This window comes from Citrus sinensis, chromosome 5, assembly GCF_022201045.2.
Source record: "Citrus sinensis cultivar Valencia sweet orange chromosome 5, DVS_A1.0, whole genome shotgun sequence".
In the NCBI taxonomy this organism is placed as follows: domain Eukaryota; kingdom Viridiplantae; phylum Streptophyta; class Magnoliopsida; order Sapindales; family Rutaceae; genus Citrus; species Citrus sinensis.
Window position 1 is genome coordinate 24,877,024 of NC_068560.1, and position 19,544 is coordinate 24,896,567.

General features: G+C 34.2%; 2 protein-coding genes and 1 non-coding gene across 6 annotated transcripts in view; 2 read left to right on the forward strand and 1 right to left on the reverse strand.

Annotated features, from left to right (window-relative positions):
- LOC102623528 (cysteine-rich receptor-like protein kinase 44) overlaps positions 1 to 19,544 on the reverse strand; it is a 111,491-nt gene that overhangs the window by 16,546 nt on the left and 75,401 nt on the right. The gene's annotated exons all lie outside the window — the stretch shown is intronic.
- On the forward strand, positions 6,666 to 8,276 carry LOC102623230 (3-oxo-Delta(4,5)-steroid 5-beta-reductase-like). Of its 2 annotated transcripts, none has more exons than XM_006471724.4 (2): positions 6,666 to 6,833; positions 6,942 to 8,276. In XM_006471724.4, the coding sequence occupies exons 1-2, from the start codon at positions 6,795 to 6,797 to the stop codon at positions 8,094 to 8,096; spliced, it is 1,194 nt and encodes a 397-aa protein (XP_006471787.2). In that variant the 5' UTR covers positions 6,666 to 6,794; the 3' UTR covers positions 8,097 to 8,276. The 2 variants fall into 2 exon arrangements, with proteins under 2 accessions (XP_006471787.2, XP_015383889.2); XM_015528403.3 differs by having other exon boundaries at positions 6,672 to 6,833; positions 6,945 to 8,276.
- LOC112497829 (U1 spliceosomal RNA) lies at positions 9,032 to 9,193 on the forward strand. The gene has a single exon (XR_003064812.2). It is a non-coding gene; the product is annotated as a U1 spliceosomal RNA (small nuclear RNA).

A 19,544-nucleotide genomic window follows, 5' to 3' on the forward strand; every position in this document is an offset into this window, starting at 1 on the left:
AAAAGAATATTTTGAAGTTTTTATTTTATTTCAATTCTCAATAACAACGAAAAGTAAATCTACATTTGTTTATATACTAAGCTAAGATAAGAGAGCTCAACTAATTAAATAAGCTTAACTACAAAACAGAATGAAAAGCATGCTACAACAAACTTGCTGAGCTGACAAAGCTTCTTAACAGACTTTGCTGATTTTTGCTTTAGTTCACACGTGCTAACTGAGCTGCTCTTTTGATTGCAACATGAGCTTCCTTAACAGAATCACATGACTTCGAAACAGTTCATTTGGTCCTTGCATTCATTAGCTGCTATGCTAGTGCTCATCAGTTGAGAAATGAATGGGATTAATTGTTTTGAATTTCCCAAAGTTGAATCTCTTTCTTCTTCCACTATATTTCAAGCCTTCACCCCATCAACTTGTTATCGATGGACTGTTTTTAATTTTGACCTGCACATAAGGTCGTTTGATGTTAATTTCCACTAGCATTTGAAATTCATTTCCGTTTTCAGTTATCTGATCAATTTTGAGAAACACATATGCAATGTGGTTTCTGTTTTAGTTAAATTTTAAATTATTCATGGAGTAGTACTTAAAACGAAAGTAAGTTTGAGATAATTCTTTTATCACTCTAATTCTCAATTTATAATCACATAATTATAGGCTCAATTTGTCTCCTAGCCGTTGGAGTCAATCGTGCAGCTGTAAATGAGATAATTCACTTTCCTTACAAGGTTTCGTTGGCTGATTTGTTGCCAGACTTGGTTATAACATTTTTCAAAATCCAGGAGTGATTGATGCAAAATTTAATGTCATGGATTCTGAAAATCCTTTAGGATGTTTCTCTTTATATAAAACACTAGTGTAAAAATTATTCACCCTGCACTCGACACAAAGATAGTTCAAAAATGAGCATGAAATTCTTAGGAATACAAATTGCAGTAGCATTTACATTTACGTTCTCACCTTGACCAGCAAAATTAATGGCTTTAGAATTGAGCTCACCCCAAGAACCTGCATTGATTCGGCTCTGTTTCCCAAAGACCTTTCTCCAGAAGAAATACATCACAGAATTGCTCAACTCTCCAGAGCTCGCGCTATTCATCATAGATCCAATCAAGAACCCGAAACACTAAAACCACCTGTTTATCCTTCTCCTTTTGCTAACACCAATATATACATAACAAAGATATCCATTGGCTCAACTCAGTTCTCAACTTATTTGGTAGTGGATACCGGTAGTGATGATACATGGCTTCAATGTAAGGGTTGCACAAGTTGCTTTCCAATCAATGGAGGAAGCTTTCCTGTCAAGGAATCAAAAACTTATCGCGGCTTAGCTTGTGATCACCCGCTTTGTGTCCCCAAATTGTGTGTAATAAAGGTCTCTGCTCATACGATTGGAAGTACAAGGAAGGCAGTGGAACTAAGGGTGTACTTTCGTCCGAAAGTTTCACTTTTCCTAGGGATAAAAATACAAGCCTAACATTTGCAAATGTAACCTTTGGTTGTGGCTATGACAATCAGAACGTATCATTTGGTGGACACATGGGAAGTGACAATATAATTACAGGGGTGTTTGGTTTAGGGGCAGGGCAACGATCAATCCTGAGGCAATTGGAGCCTGAGACCAACCTACGTTTCTCTTACTGTCTTCGCTTGTACCCCACAACAGACGGGAGTAACACTACTTATTTTGTGAATGTTACAGGTATTAGCGTTGAAGGAAAACGACTAGAAATAGACCCAGCTTTGTTTCAGCTGAAACAAGGAGGCTCTGGTGGATTTGCTATTGATTCAGGTGTTGGACCCACTCTTCTTGTTCCTGAGGCATATGAAGTCTTGAAACTAGAAATCCTCGAATTCTATTTGGCGCGAGGCTTTCATCCTGTAAAAGTATTGCATGTGCCGTATGATCTTTGCTATGCTATTATGCAGCTAATGCTGATGCTAGTGTTTTCTTCCCGTCAATGGTAATCCATTTCGAAGGGGCTGACCTTTTTCTGGATGATACTGCTGTGATGGGGTTCGTTGCTCGTTGCTCCTCAATTGTTCTGTTTGATTTTCTTGCCTACGCATCCATCCGGACCGAATCTTCTGGGGGCATTTCAGCAAGAAAATCAAAGGTTTTTGTTTGATGTTGGAAAATCTACTGTGTCATTTGTTTCTAAGACATGTAATGAGCAAGAATAAGATTATTTGACTCTAATAAAATTGCAGGCTTTTTAAATTCTTTTTTTTTTCTTTTTCATCCCAGATTGTCAGCTTCTTTGGATTCAGGTCCTGCAATTGTAAAGGCCTGATCAGTACTCAATTTTAGACATAGCAGGTGTTAAAAATAAGACTGATGCAGTATTTAATTATGAATTCTCCAAAATTTGAACCCTACGTAAACTTGATTTAGATAATCATGATGTAAGAAGCAATAATGATACATGATTAGGTGTACAAAAAGTTATCGTTAATGTAAATATAGAAATTTGTAGAACTGGCAGTCGCAGCTCATCATGATTAGTTGTGCAATACCTTTAATGGTAAAGCATTAATGAAATTCTATAAAGACTAAAAACCATTTAAACCAAAATATATAGATTTGATTGCCGCTCACATGGGTGGGAAAGGGAGTAGATTACTATTAAGCCTAATAATAATAATAAGGAGCTCCTACGTTACGATTAACGTAACGTACACCCACACACAGCAACAGTATCAATTCATCCAATTCAACATTCAATACCCAAAAACGCTGATCTAAACTTGCTTTAGAAAAGATAATTATGATGTAAGAAACAATGATACATGATTGGTGGTGTATAAACATTTTTCATTTGTGCAATAATATTGAAACTTGAAACACTGATAACATGATTAGTTGTACAATATCTTAAATAGTAAAACGTTAATGCAATTTCAAAAGGAGTAAAGAGCATTTAAATGCAAAATCAGCACCAATTCCTCAAAAGCCATTTGTGCTTCTGTATATCCATACAAAATGACAAATGATGCAACAATGTTCTTGCTACTCACAAAACAAAGAGATAATGGCTATGAAACCCTGTGATTTACAGCTACAAGGGGTGGCTGCGTTGGACCAATAATTCAGGTTCCTGCTGCATATAAAGTTTGAAAGCTGAGATGATCAAGCATCTTGTAGAGGCAGAGAATTCAAAGAAAATTCCAAATGATTTGGGTCACGTCAATTGGCATTAACGATTCAAAACCATCAATGACAATCCATTTTGAAGAAGCTGATCTTGTTTTGAAGTCTAATGCTGTGTCTCAGAAAGTTGGTGATCCCTTATTGTCATCCCCAGCTATCCTAATGGACCAAATCTATTTGGCTTCTCAGCAGGCAAACAACCATTTCTTGTTTGATGTTAGCAAATTTATTTTGTCATTTATCATTTATCCTTGAGAAATGTAATGAATAGGTGGATTAAAAGGTTAAAATGTAATGACTGGGTGGATTACAAGGTCATCAAACAGAATAATTAGAGTTATCTGCATGAACATATATAAGATATGTATGACAAAATTCCAGAGGCTAACTCTTAGACTACAATATTTCGGTTGAGGTTGAATCAATAATTTATCCAACTCCACAGCATTCCATCATATATTTGTAAAATTCTTGTACTATGAGAGGGGCAATTTAGTAAATTGAACATTAATTAAATGAAACATACTTACAAATATATTTATGTAGATATATTTCATTATTAAAATTATAATTCATACAACACATCATTTACACAGTTTCGTGCCCCTAAAATTGTCGTTCGTCTTAACTATGCAACAATACTGTCATCATCATCATATGAGTTTTTGTTTTACCGTCAAATAATGATTGAAATTTTGAACAACCTATCTTCTTGTCACTGTTGGTGCACCGTCACCATAGTTTTCTTGATGGGTGCACTTAAACGTAACGGGGCCAAAGTGGGGTGTAATATGTAGATTCAAGAGAGCTTAATGGTTAACGATTAGAAGTGAGGACTAGTAAATTTCAAAAAGAAAAAAGGGGAAAAATGTGCACTAGTATCATTAAAAAGAAATTAAAGAGGGTGGACCAGTAGTAAGTAAGACATATGAACAGAAGAAAAAAAAAACCCTCAAAAGGTGTTTTATAATGGATTAATTAAGATTGGGTGACATATATTGTGACAAATTTCAAAATGTGACATATGTTTTAAAAATATTCTATCAAGTGACAATCAGTTAGCTTTTATAGTTAATTCTAACGTACTAAGAGTAAATATATTTATTTTAGGATTAATTACACATGGGTGACATACATTTTGATAAATTTCAAAATAATTACACATGTTTTAAAAATACTTGATTAGGTAACAATTCATTAACTTTTATCGATAATTCTAATGGACCACAAGTAAAATTTTTTTAATAATAGATTAATTTAATTTTTTTTTTCATTTTCCTCTCTCCCCTTCTTCCTTCCTCTTCTCCAGTTTTTTCTCCTTTCTTCATCTTCTTCAGTTCCTTTTTTTTTCTCCTTTTTTTTTTTATCTTTTTCAGTTCGTAGTTTTTTTTCTTTTTTTTTCCCCTCTTTCTCTCCTTCTTTCTTTGTCTTCTCTAACCGTCATCTTCTCCACGGCCACAGCATGATAGCAGCCGTGATTTCCTGGAGCCAAAGTAGCAAATTGATTCAACAAGAAATTTTTTTAAAGGAAAATTAGTTTGATTTAACTAAAAAAATCCTTGTTATTAGAATGAACTAGATTCAATATATATTATTAAAAAAAGTAAAAATAAGTGAGTAGGGATAGAAACATGATTTTTTGTAACTAGTTGTAGGGGAAAAATGTTATTTTTTAATTAATTGACTACTTCCATTAGTTAACAGTAAAAATTAACGGATTGTTATTTGATCAAATATTTTTAAAACATGGGTTACCTTTTTCAAATATGTCAAAATAAGTGTTATTGATGATAATTAATTCTAAAATAAATATTTTTTGTAATTTTTTAGTCCGTTAGAATTAACGGTAAGAGTTAATGAATTGTATTATTGAGTATTTTTTAAATATGTATCTCTATTTTAAAATTTGTGACAAGATATATCATCCAAGTGTAATTAACCCGACGGCTTATCTTAATTTTCTAAAGGCACGTGGACGCCATGTTCATTCAATTGATAGAAAATTGGTCTAGTTTCTAACTTCTAAGCGAATATTGTATAAAAAAGACGCCATGTTCATTCAATTGATGGAAAATTGGTCTATTTTCTTAACTTCTAAGTGAATATTGTATAGAAAATGATAATCAGGCTGAAGGCTGACAAAGTGACATGAGTAGTCTCGAATGTTCCGTGCCGTTTTTGTCTTCAGAATTGAAAATCTGCCTCAACCCCATGACGAATTAGCAAGAAAAGGAGTATGACAAAAACGGCACATCATCTGATGGGGCGCGTTTGTGCATGCGCTCAGGCTGATTTTGACTCTTTATAGGTCTGGAAATGCCGTAATTTTTAAAATAATTATTGTTAACTGTATAAATAATTAACTATAAAAAAATTAATTAAGTGTTTAGTAATTTTAAAAAAAAAATTTTTTATGCGTTTTGAAAGTAGTTATGAGTATTTAGTAAAATCTTAGTGGTAAACTATCATGACAAAATAGATGACTAAAATATACATAATGCAGGATATATTTTACTTATACATATAAAAACATGTATATATATAATATTTTTAATTGTATATTGTAATAATTTTAACTAAAAATAAAATTTATACTATGTTGGTTTTATTTCTTTGATTTTTTTAACTTAAAACAATTGATAATTAAAAAATCAACTAAATTTTTCATTAAAATAACATCAATTAAAGTATAATGAGGTACTCCAACAAATAAACATTAAAAAAATGTAATGAGCTACATAAACTCAAAAAGAAAACAAATAATAAAAGAAGAAGTAGGGTAAAAAAAAGTGTGAATTTTAGTAAAAAAATTATTAAATTATTGATTTTCTTTCCAATTTGAATAAGAATACTTTTTAGTTTATGTAATAATTATAAGGATATTTATAAAATTATGTTAAAGGATAAAATTGATTATTAAAATCAGCTAAAGAGCGATTAATTTGGACAAAAGTGGTTTTGATTTTTTTTTACCAAATGCTGAAATTAGTTTTTAGATTTTCAAAATCACTTTTAAACTCCTCTTTTAAAATTTCCAAAAGCAATCCCAAAGGGGCCTTAGTATAATTTAGTTCCTAGCGCACACAAGGAATATTGCATGGACAAGGATTTTTTTTCCTTATTTTTTCTCTATTAATTTTTTTCTAATGAAATAAATTATCCATATTAAATTTTGAATTTAATATTAATTACCTAACTAGTTTTTTTCACTAAATTTAGAAAATTATGAGAGAGAAAAAAGCAAATAATAAAAATAATAAGAAAGAATCATAATTTATAGGGAGCTGCTACCTTACGTTGCATGTAAGGTACAGGCTCTCACAAACTCAGATGTGGATCTCACTTAAACCCACCAGCCTTGTGAGAGGCCGTAGCTTATATGTAAGTTAGCAAAAGCCTAATCTATATTGCACAATTTATCTCAATGACTCGTGAGTCGTGTCGTTGCTCGTGGGTCGGTGTCTCGGTGACTTGGATTTAGCCACATATGTCACTGCTCGCGTCATCGGATTTTCTCTTTCATTTCCCATAAATAATAATGTAATTAGTTAAGAAGCACTGAAGCACAAAGCCACAAACCAGATTTGTTATCAAACCTAGTAATTGCAGATTACAAAGCTTGTACCAACAACCAAAAATGAGCTGGTGGTGGGCAGGGGCAATTGGCGCTGCCAAGGTAAGACTTATAATTAGATCATCTCTTTCAATTGCTGTGCTTGAAAATTTTATTCTTATTAGTTCATATTTTTAAAATCTTGAGTTTGATTTTCATTTTAAATTACAGAAGAAATTCGAAGAAGATGAGCGACCACCGCAACCTCAAGACTACCAGCACGTGGGACTCGTGATAGGCGTTACGGGAATTGTGGGAAACAGCCTAGCTGAGATTTTGCCCCGACATGATACTCCCGGGGGCCCGTGGAAGGTCTACGGAGTGGCCCGACGCCCCCGGCCCGACTGGAACGCCGATCATCCGATTGAGTACATCCAATGCGACGTTTCCGACCAGGACGACACGCAGGCCAAGCTCTCAAAACTCACCGACGTCACCCACATCTTCTACGTGACGTGGGCCAGCCGTCCCACGGAAGCCGAGAACTGCGAGGTCAACGGCGCCATGCTACGCAACGTGCTCCGTTCCGTTATCCCGAACGCGCCAAATCTACGCCACGTCTGCCTCCAAACCGGAGGGAAACACTACGTGGGACCGTTCGAGTCGTTCGGCAAGATACGGCCTCACGACACGCCCTTCACCGAAGACCTGCCAAGACTGAATGTGACAAACTTTTATTACACTCAAGAAGACATTTTGTTTGAAGAAGTCGAAAAAAGAAAGGGGCCGTTGTCATTGACTTGGTCCGTACACCGGCCTCATATAATATTTGGGTTTTCACCGTACAGTATGATGAATGTTGTAGGCACTCTGTGTGTGTATGCGGCTATATGTAAACATGAAGGGGTTCCTTTACTGTTTCCAGGGAGTAAAGATTGTTGGGAGGGCTACTCGGTTGCTTCGGACGCGGATTTGATTGCGGAGCAACACATTTGGGCGGCGGTGGATCCGTATGCGAGAAACGAAGCTTTTAACTGCAGCAATGGGGATGTTTTTAAGTGGAAGCATTTGTGGAAAGTGTTGGCTGAGCAGTTTGAGATTGAGAATTATGGGTTACCACAGGATGGCGAGAGAGTGAGATTGGAGGAAATTATGAGAGGTAAAGAAGGTGTGTGGGAGCAGATCGTGAAAGAGAATCAGCTGCAGCTCACAAAGTTGAGTGAGGTGGCTGTCTGGTGGTTTGCAGATATGATGTTAGATGGAGGGTTTTTGTTGTTGGATAGTATGAATAAGAGCAAGGAGCACGGATTCTTGGGCTTCAGGAATTCTAAGAATTCTTTCGTTAATTGGATTGACAAGATGAAAACTTACAGGATTGTGCCTTAAAGGAGTGATATTCTGTGGAGGTTGTAATTGTTATTTGGTGAGTAAAATGGTTATTATGTTTCATTATCATGATTCATGTAACTGTTTGAAAAATCAATGGTTTTTGGTCTGAGGTTGGAAAATCTACAGTCTCTTGTCACATCTGTTTTATAAAAATAAAATTGGAGACTTGTTAATTTCTGTTTCTTTGTGTTCATCGGTTCATCCCGGCCTTTCTTTCATCTTCCTTGGCATCACCAATCACTTGTAATAATTGCACAACAAATCTGAGATTTTAGAAAAATACTTTTGTCGGACAGGTGTAGAATTCATCCCTCCCCCTAGCTTTCTAGCTCTATATTTTACATCTCTCCTACTACGTATACTAAGGCCCTGAATAAAGGAAACAAATAATGGAGACATGTCGTCCCATGCTTGAAAGATGTTTCTCGTCAAAGATATATACATCATTGATCGTTGATATAAACTCTCAGTTGTGTGTGGCGTGCATAATTATTTAATTACACGATATAGAATGATCAATAAGGCAGAATCAAGCTTTTGTGGTGTTCTTGTGACAAAATATTCTGCTTTTTTCGTTTAAGAAGATGACAAAATATAGAATACGTAGTGTAACTTGTTAAGTACTTGAAAATACAGAGCTTAATGAGACAGATACTGGGGTTATAATATATTGGGGTTATAATACTTTAACGGCAGCAGGTCCTCAAAATCAAGAAAGTACTTGAAACATGGGATATGTCGGATGTTTAACGCTGCAATCACATAGTCTGTCAGGTATTCACGCATATCCTCAATTTGATAGTGTCTGTCAAAGAGATCTATTTATGGCTATGCTTTGGTTAATGAAAAAACTAATGTATCCCACATCGAAGCGATACAAAAGGCAGCTATGACAAAAGATATAAATAATGAGCGCCAAGCAACTGAAGGACATACTTACCTGGACGGGGTCAATGGGCGATCATGAAGGCCCATGGCCTAGGTTGGTGGCCTCCATTGCACTTGGGAGGTGCACCCGCCTAAGGTCAACCCAAAGTGGTTGAGCCTACGTCATAATTTGTGGCAGTGGGGGCCTGCGTTCGCGCGGCCCCCTCCCCAACTCAATTAAAATTTTAACTATTTTTGTGCGCCATTGTCTCAACGGTTGTCTTTTAACTTACAATTATTCTAAGAGAGTTTCATAATCCTGACCAGACTGAAAATCGATTGTACACTGTCGTTTGGTTGTGACTAGTGCCCTAAGGGTGTCACAATCAGATCTCTGCTAAAGTCAAGGCGTATCTTAGTATACTTACCTAATAAGATCCTAATTAAGGTTTATTTTATTATTTAAAAATTAAAAAAAACTGAATAATTATATTTGCTCACCTAAACGTTAGGCCCCATCTTAACATGTAGTTCCACTAAAAAAATTAGTTTTTCTTTATTTTCTTGTTTAAGGTGCAGGATTTTAATATTTTTAATTATTTAACATTAAATCTTTGATCGAACTTAGACCTCACGGAGATTTAGTTAAGGATTATTCTCTATTTTGAAAGTTAAATTTCCACCAAATAAGGTTGTTTGATGATTTCTACTTAAAAAAAAAAAATCAAGGTAATTAAAAATTATTATGCAGAAAATCTGTTAACGGTTTATATATGAAAAAAATTAATCATACATATTTATCATAAAATTTTCAACCAATCTCATGTTAACTTCTTTTAAATAAAATTTTTGCCTAAGACCTAAAATTTCATTGCGCCGACCTTAACCCATAGTTTAGGACGGATAGATTTTGTTGACTTTTTTACCATCTAACAGGTACAATATGAATGCCTTAACTGACTTGGATCCTTATTATCCTACTACGTGTATGGCCTAAATTGACTACAAAGAAAATAAGGCTGGAAATGTATTTAATATTCTAAAAGCTTGTCCGAAATTGGCTGCAAATAAAATCAGAGCAGAACTGTAGTTAATATTCTGAAGTTGGCAGCTGATTACAATTTTACTTAATCATTGTTCTCTTGATCATCATAATTTCTCTCACCCAATGGAGAAAGACTGTATAATCAGGTCGATTTAGGTGATGCCGGGGTTCTGGAAAAATATTACATATTTTATCTCAAACGATGTGTCATTTATTAAGTAATTAATAATTCTTTATAATCTAATTGAATTAATTGTATTATCTCACCAATAAATTAATGAATATTACATCAATTGTGATAATTTTTGGCATAAAAAATTTAAAATATATAACATTACTCTTTTTATGCGGAGATGGACGCTTGCAATTTATCATGTTCCAATCTTGAACAAAAATTGTCACTTTCTACCCAAAAAATAATTTTAAGATTTGTTTAAATGACCATACAACACTTAGTTTCATAAATGGTTACATAAATATTTTTGTATTATTATAGTATTATACCATTTTTCAAGTATACCCAAATTTGGTATAGTAAATACAAAATGTCATTTTCTATGGGGAGACATTTGAGGATCGCAAAAAAATGATGCCGACCACCTAAAAAATATAGGTACAAAAACTATATTTATTAGAATTCTATATTTAATTATTTTCAATATGTATTTTAATCTTTGTATATAGTATATTGGCTTTTCAGTTCAACTACTCTAAGGGTTTCTTTGAGATTGAGGATGAGCGCTATAAGTAGCTTATTTGATAAGTTTTGACAAAAATGATATTTGGTAAATTTTCTAAAAACTGCTCGTTTCAAAAGTTTCTCTATTTTAACAACAGCTTTTAAAAGTATATATGAGATTGCACAAAAACTTTTCCTGTTTTGATTTCTTATCTTTTTTATAAGCAACTTATTAGACAAGTCATCACAACTTTTTAAAGTTATTATAATATTAATATTTTAACAAAATAACAATTATGTCTTATTTTTAAATAAATCATAATATATAAATAAAAGACAATTTAAACTGACATTTATTTTAATCGTTATATAATAAACCAACCGTTTCACAATAAAATTTAACAATTGCATATATTTTACTTTTCAATCTTATAGCAACTACAACAATACAGTAAATTAAACACGAAACTACTTAGTCAGCAACTTATTTCTAGTAGCCTATCAGCCACCGCAATCTCATAACTGGTGCTAAGCCATTGTAATAATTCACCAAAAACAATCAAAACTCTGATAGTAACTAGGCAACAACATCGTTTATTAATTAGTATATATTAACAATCAATGAAAATAACAAGTCTTGGGCCATGACCGATAACCAAGTTCATGGGACCTAACCCGCTTTAAACAATTTTCATAAAACCCAAAAGTCAAAACATAGCGGCGTGTGTTGTTGAATCGTGGAGTGAAAAAAACTATCAAATTCATCTTTTCGTGCTAAAAAGTAAAAAGCTAAACAAATGCCGAGGGCGGAACCAAGACTTCAATTTAACCGGAGTCAGGATAGAGGAATTAAAAAATTGACTAGGTTATAGCATAAAATTTATAAAATTGAAGAGGCATTAAAATGGAGATTATAATAGTTAAATTTAAATCATAAAATTTAGTATACCATAAAAAAGGTCTAAGATATATATTTTTAAAACATGCATGCATGCATGGTTCCACCACAGTCATACCCTAACGCAAACTTAAGACCGGTCTTAACAACGCCAAGTTTTTAAAGGGAGATGGAGGAAAGAAAGAAATACTCACTTGATTCGAGTGCCCTCAATGCCCCCTTAGACTTGACTCATGAATCAGTAGTTACTAGTGATCGCGTGGAAATTGTCAACTTGCTGGGTAATTATGCAATAATCGCTACGTGTTGTTATAAACTTATAGTTAGCGGAAATATGTTGTTGTTTTAGTTAACAAATTATTCTTATTAATTTTAAGAAAAATATTTATATCAGAAATTGTTTCATAGTTTGAATTGGTCATCAACTAGCAAATAATTAAGAGCCATCAATATTTGAAATGGTGGGATCTTAATAGCAATAAATCCGAGCACGATTAATACCAAAAAGTAAAACATGGCGCCTTATTTCAAAGTTTCAATGGTTTTTTTTTTTTATAAAAAAAGCACATTACACGATGGTCAACAATACCAGGAAGAAAGATCAGATATCTCAGATTATTATAATAAAATCAGAAAGCTATTTGCCCAGCAGGGCGAAGTGGCCCACCGAACACTGGCCCGCAGCAGGTCAGCTCCATAGAAGGATAAAGACGAGAGTATCAAAATGAAGTGACAGCCCGAGATTTCATTTAGTCAAATCCTAATCACGATCAAGGAGACAATTAAATAAAATTGAGTGGGGTATGTATAAATTATAGATTCAAGAGAGCTTAGTGGTTAAGGATTAGAAAGTGTGGACTAGTGAGCAAAGGCAAATGAAAAGAAGAAACTGAGAAGAAACATCAAGAAATTGAGAAGAAACATCAACGTCGATGTAAAATTATGTATTAATTGTAGTAGATGGCTTTTCCTTTTTTTTTTTTCTCCCCCCCACCTCCTAAAGTCGGAAAACGCCAACATTATGCATGGTTTGCTCATGGACTCCATGTATCTTTCATGTTTTGTTTAAGAATGAAGCTCAAATGAGGGCACTAGACTGAGTATGACAAGTTATTTACGAGATAATCGAGAAATTGCAAAGTCATTATCTTTCATGCTGGTTAAGTAAAGATATTGGACGGTACGACAGCTATTCTTTGTAAGGCCACGGTTATGTCGGAGTTGCTACCGTGAAGCTCTAACGTAGCTGGATCCTATTTATAAATGTAATGTGCAAGTAACATGTTTTTAAACTTAACATATTTTTATTTAATGTATGAAATTTGAAATTTTATTAATTTTAGATATATTTTTTTAAAAAATTATTTATTTTTTATAACTTATGTCTGATTTATATATGTTTTTATCGGAATAGAAAAAATAATTTTTTTTTACTTTTATTTGAATAGAAAAAAGTTTAAAGAGAAGAAAATATTATATTTCAAAAATATTTGTATAAAATATATTTATTTCTTAAGTTATAAAATCTAATCTTTTTTGTTTTGGTTTGCAAGGATATAAATGTCAAAGAATTATGTTTAAGTTTTTTTATTTATAAAAATAAAAAGATGTTGCTTATATTTAGTATTAAAAAAACATGTCATTTAAATATTCATATTTAAATTCATTCAAACATTAGAAAAATTCAGAAACATTTAGATTTCAGATAAAAAAACAAATGCTACCTTAAACAAAGAATAGTAAAAACCCCTATAGGGATGGGGCCTTGGGAATTTTCCCCATTTGAGGAGGGTATGAAGATAATTTGATACCCAATTTCTTATTCAGAGAAAGAACGAAGATAATTTTTTTTATATCTAATTTCATATCTAGGGAAGGGTCCACCCTTTCCTATTTCCCCATTTCCTATTCTAATTTTTAATTTTTAATTTATTTTCCTAGAATTATTAGTGAATAAATACTAAATTTTAAATTGTAAAATATTAGATATTAGTGTAAGTAACAAATATGAAAATGCTTATACAAATAATATAAGTATTAGTTAATATAAAAAATTAATTGTAATTTAGACTTAACTACAGCCCAAAATCAATAATCGCACATGCCTACAATTCACAAATCAAATTCTAAGTCACTCTCTCACAGCATTACACATCCCTTCCAAATTATTTGTGCCATAACTAGTATCCAGCTTGTCCTCATCTCATCATAGGTCACTAGTACATTGCATTGTTGGTGGCCGAGTAGCCTAACTCATTGCTACGTCAACTCGTAGCCCCACACGTAGCTTCATTGCGCTATAATCGACCAAGAGATATCATTGCTCATGGACAACACTCACGTCAATATTGTAAAAGAATTACATTATTTGAATTTTGTTTTCAAAATCATTATTTGAGTATTGTATATACCAAAAGTTTGATGGAGTAGAATGAAATATGACCTTTTTATGATCATTCTCTTTTTTATTTTATATGATTAAATTAAGTGCAATATGACCTATTTAGGTTAATATGATTAAATGAAGTGCAAAAACTAAAAAAACATCAGTTATTTGGGGATTATGGACCCTTAGAGATCTCTTGTTATTTTTCAGATAAGGGATGGAGATCCCTCAAGCAATTTTGACGGGAACAAGGACGTACGTAGAATATTAAGAATGGGTACAAAGATTACGATCTCCTCTTTTCGTCTCCCCATTACCATTTAAGGTTTAAACAATGAAGGAAGCATGCCGTTTTTATCATGATTATGTAAGTACGCGTGTCACACGTGCAATCAAGCTTTGGAAAATCAATTGTTTTGGTTTGATGTTGGAAAGCCTTCGTTCTACCATCTCTTTTGTTTCAGAGACTTCTAATGAGCAAAAATTACGTGGAAACCCTTGTACTACCCAAATAGAAGTCATGTTTGTTGGTTAGATTTCCAGCTATGTATTGCATTGTTGTTTGATAATAGCACATAAATAATTAAACGATTTTACGTCATTCTCAAACTTCAATAAAATTGAGTCAAGTTGATGAAAAGTTGAACAAAAGAATGTAAAACAAAATGTAAATTCAAATTTCTCGGTTTTCGCTTCATATATGCATTAAACACAGAACACTTCTATGTTGATTGTATGTTAATATTTGCAACCAATCACTCTGTCAAAATTAAACGCCTCTTGATATATATTAATATTATTCAAAGAATTCAAGTTTCTCTGTTGCAAACAATAATGTTTGGCAAACCTAGGATTAATTAGAATGCTCTATTTATATTTATTTGTGGGATGATTTATAATAAGAGATTTATTATATATATTTTAGCTTTCCTTTTGCTATTGTAGCTGTCTAACTATTTTGAGGGGTAAGGTTTACTATGTCTTCCCTAACTAGGCATAAATTATTTTTAGTTTTCAATAAAATTACCTCGCTAGCCAAGTTTCATTGAAAAAAAAAATCTATTTTTTTATTTTTTTTTAATTTTAGGAGGTCCTACAAAAGTTAAATCGATTTATTTAACCTCATATCTCTCCAAACTGTTTGAAAACTACTTGATCAAATGCATGACTTTAATTCTAACGTATCTTGATAGATCATGGTTATGTTAGAGCGATTCTAAGGAAAAACGTAAGTCACAACCACACATGTAAAGTGATAAATATTAAAAAGTACGTTATAAGTTTAATTGTATGATTATAAATGAGTGTTCTACCATGGAGTAGTTCCAACATAGTCGGACTCATCTTGATAATATAAATCTCATTTCCATAATGACATTATAGCAGTGGGCTACCAACCCCAATTGAATTATGTATATAATTACTCGAAAATTAGGTTAGAGGGTAAACTGATTACACAAATTCTATAGAAAAATGACCAAAAAGGCTGCCTTTTGCCTCTGTATATGTGAGCTAACTGTTAACTAGTATTCTCTTCCAGATAATTCATCCCTATACAACTCTGCAAATCACAAGAATCCTTCAAGAAATGGCCACCAATCCAATAGATTTCCCCTCTTTTGTTATGTTTTCTGGGGCATTATCTGAGCGGCGTGGCCTTGCTGAAAAGAGAATGCAACAGACTATTAAGTAGACTGCATTTGAAGAATTGCAGATTCGATTGAATTGAAAATAAAAATTAAGGCATTTATTAAAATGGCTCCTAGAACAGCTTAAGGGCTAGTATGGGCAGATTAGTAAAAGGATGGAAGAGAAATTATGCAAGAATGCTTACTTAAAACATTTGTGATAACATTAACACTTTTTTGAGCAGCAAGAGCTTTCAACTTGTTCCCACTACCTAATACAAGCAAGCTCCTCATATGTTGCTTTTGTTCCCTAGGACTAGCTATCTTTGTTATTTGGATATTCTCACTTCCTATCTTTTTGAAAAAGGGAAAAAAGAAAACTTGCTTAGCGACGCTTAATTACTGCTGTTAATATTCTAGCCATTTAACAAACTTATGCCCATCGTTTGGAAAACCAAAAAAATACAATTATTTTTCCAAGAATATAAGCATGAAGAAAACTAGAATTAAGAATGAAATTAGAGAGGTTCAAAAGGCATATATATGAATTAAAATGAAGTTGATTATAATAAGGGCTAATATCATCATTTGCAAAGCAAAATAACCAAAATAAGAAGCTAATTTAAAGTTTCTTAACAACTACCTCTAAAGAAAGACAAGTGCAACAAATTAAAGATGTTTAATTAAACCTCTCTAATCTTAAAGATAAGTAACAAGGATGTTAAGGTGCCGAATGCATGGATAGATCCAGTACCGTAAGCAACAAGGCAGCTTCTTCTAATTAAGCATATCGTCCCGTCTGGTTTTTTTCGTTTGCCAGAACGCAACCTCACCCATGATCACATAATTATCCACCAACAAAACAATCGTTGCCAATGTCATAATCAAGCCATCAACAGACAGTCCGTGCCCTCGACGGACGGCAGCAGTTATAACCTCATGATAAATCCATAACATTGCAACAACATTTTCCAATCAAGAAACAATGTGCAGGACCCAAATCTGCACTACGAAAAGCACCACGAAAGAAGTTGAGCAACAAAGGTATGTAAATCGAGAGAAGAAAATAATACACATTGATGCTTAAAGAGAGTAGAACGCCGGCCCGCCTGCTTTGTGTGCAGACATGAGATAATGCTATTGCGTATTGTGCCCAGTAAAAGATCGAAGAAGCTGATTCGATTCTGATGCTGAATCCCCAGACCAAGACTAAGGTTGGAGCAAGGGTTGCTATGCCTGCATATTCAGAGCCCAACACCTCCGCGAACAACATTATCCAGCTGTTAAAGTTTGTGATGAGCATCATTGTTAACAAAGATGACATGTTGGGAAGAAGCTCATGATTGTGGGTTGGCCAAATGGGCATTTTCCCTTTTTTTTAATTTTTTTTCTCGGTAGTGTATGTAACTTGTCTGTTTGGCTTCTAGGAAAATAAATATGAGAGGAGAAAGCGATTAGAGAAAATTAAGTTGAATTACATGATGGGGATTGGAATTGAGGCAGTCCCAACCATGTGCTTATACTCTATTAGTGCATTTACCTATCTGTTTGGGGGGAAAATAGGAAAGGTAGCAAACAACCATGTGTCGACGAACGGAATAACTCCAGTACCATTCGAGGTACCCGCCATGATTCGAGGTACCCCGCATAGATCAAAGTACCCAGCATGATGTGAGGTACCCCGCATAGATCGAGATACCCCATATAACTGGAGGTACCCTACAGATCCGATTTAGGAGAACACTTTGAAAATGTCCGCCATGGGCAATATCTCCATATCTTGAAGGATAATATTTGATTTTGTTAGAATTAAATATCAAAATGTTGTACTAAAAAAGGGGGGACAACCACCTGCCACCCTGCCAAAAGTGAAGGACACTGTCCCAAGGTAGTGGTCCTCAGCCGCCTACTCGACAGCCACTGTAGAGGTACCCTGGACCACTCTCCAGCACGCACCACGTTTCCAAAAGATGAGATATGCAGCGAACGCTATCTTGATTCCCAAGCATGCACATAATGGCTCAAAAATCATAAAAAGGTAAAAAGACGTAAAAGACCAATAAAGGGATAGCTCATAGCCAAAAGGGATATGCCACGTGGCAGCTGAAGTACTCCATATAAAGGTGTCTAGGTTTTATTCTCCATCATGTTCTCATTCACTCACACTCCACAAAATAAGCTTTCTTCAACCTTAAACCTTAATTTACAAAGGGCTAGCAAGCTCTCTTTACCATTAAAAAGATTGAGTTTGCTAACTTGACCGTTGGAGTGTGAATGCTGGGGTACCCTGGCTTCACCTCTAACCTCTATTTCATTATTTTACAGGAGTGAAGCTCGTTTCGAAGGCTATTTTTCTTAGTTCAAACCTTTTACCATTGTTACCACTTCCCTATCCCCTTCTCACCTCTTTCGAATTCAGAAACACTACACACAACAAACCAGTGAGGTACCCCGTTTCCCCTAAAAAATACAAATTCATTATCCTAGATAGATTTGTCTTTTTCTACCCCCAAAATTTATCGAAAACAATTGGCGCCATCTGTGGGCAGATGCACAAAAAGCCTCCACCGTGGTTATCAAACTAGTTATTAAGTGTGTTCCAATACATGGCACTCGACCTACCCTTCGAGGGTTTAATGGCAGATCCTATAAGGATAGGAGATGTCAACAGTGGTGAAGGTAGTGATCCCGCAAGGAGAGTAACTTGTCTCGCCAAGGGCAAAGTTGTCAAACAATCGACTGGTATTCGCCAAGATAAGGAACCCATCTCTCATAGGCGTTTCGAGAATCTTGGTCGTGCAATACTTAGGCCGGTTGGATCTCGGGTACCTAAAAGTTCACTTCCACCAGTGATGCTAGATACTCCACCACCTCAAACGGACTAACAACCTATAGTTAGAAAAGAGGTACCCGAGGCCAGTAAGCCAAAACATGGGCCATCGGGTACCCGTTATAAGTTTCAAACCGTGGGCTCCCGAGACAAGCAATATACTGCCTCTTGCAATTCCCGCAGTAGCTAGGATAGGAGGCGTGCAAAATGTGCCCACGAGGATCACCGGGAAAAGTTAAACACCAAAAGGGCTTCTCAAGTGGCAGCGACATCATTAGGTGCCTCTAGGGTACCTGATAACTCTATGAAATGAGAGTTATTATGGAAATTCTAGGCTTAAATCAAGATCACTTAGAGAGGAAATGATGTGTTTCTATTGCATTTTTGTTACATTTTGCATAAATAATCATTTTTGTTAGTCTTCATAAGTTTTGCTCGATTTACAGTAATTTGTGCTCAAATTGTGTGCATAATTGTAGGTGTCCAGAAGCTTAGGATTCATGGAAGGAATGCTGATGCAATATGCTTGCAAAAATAAGGAAAGAACATGACTACAAAAGAATTGAAATAAATTTGGAATAGTGCAATTGCTGTAGCCGTTGTTGTGGCAATCCTTGAACAATTCTGCGCGTTGCTGTGGCAATCCTTGAACAATTCTGCGCGGGATACTTGCAGAATTGGGATCTGCAGTTTTCTAATCTGACTTATGCGCGCCCAAGACTTCTGTTTACCCTAATTTTCAATTATAAAAGAATGACACATCATAAGGAATAAGGAGAGCCGTCACCCAAGGAGAAAAACACAAAGAAATAAAAGAAAAACAAGATTCAAGAGAGAGATTAAGGGCTGCACAAGAGGAGAATTTACGGAAATTAATTGGTAGCTCAATCCTTCTTATTCTTCTCTTGTTTTCGTGTTTTTTATTTATTCATGGGGATGTGTTTCAATGCTTAAACTTTGTTCTTTATTTTTCTTTTGCAAACCATGAACTAAATTTATTTGTGGTTGAGTGATAAACAATCTTGATGGTTTATTGACTGAATATATGTGTTGCTGCATGTTTGCTGTAGCAGTTTATTTTTATAGTATTTATTTTTATTCATTATTTCGGT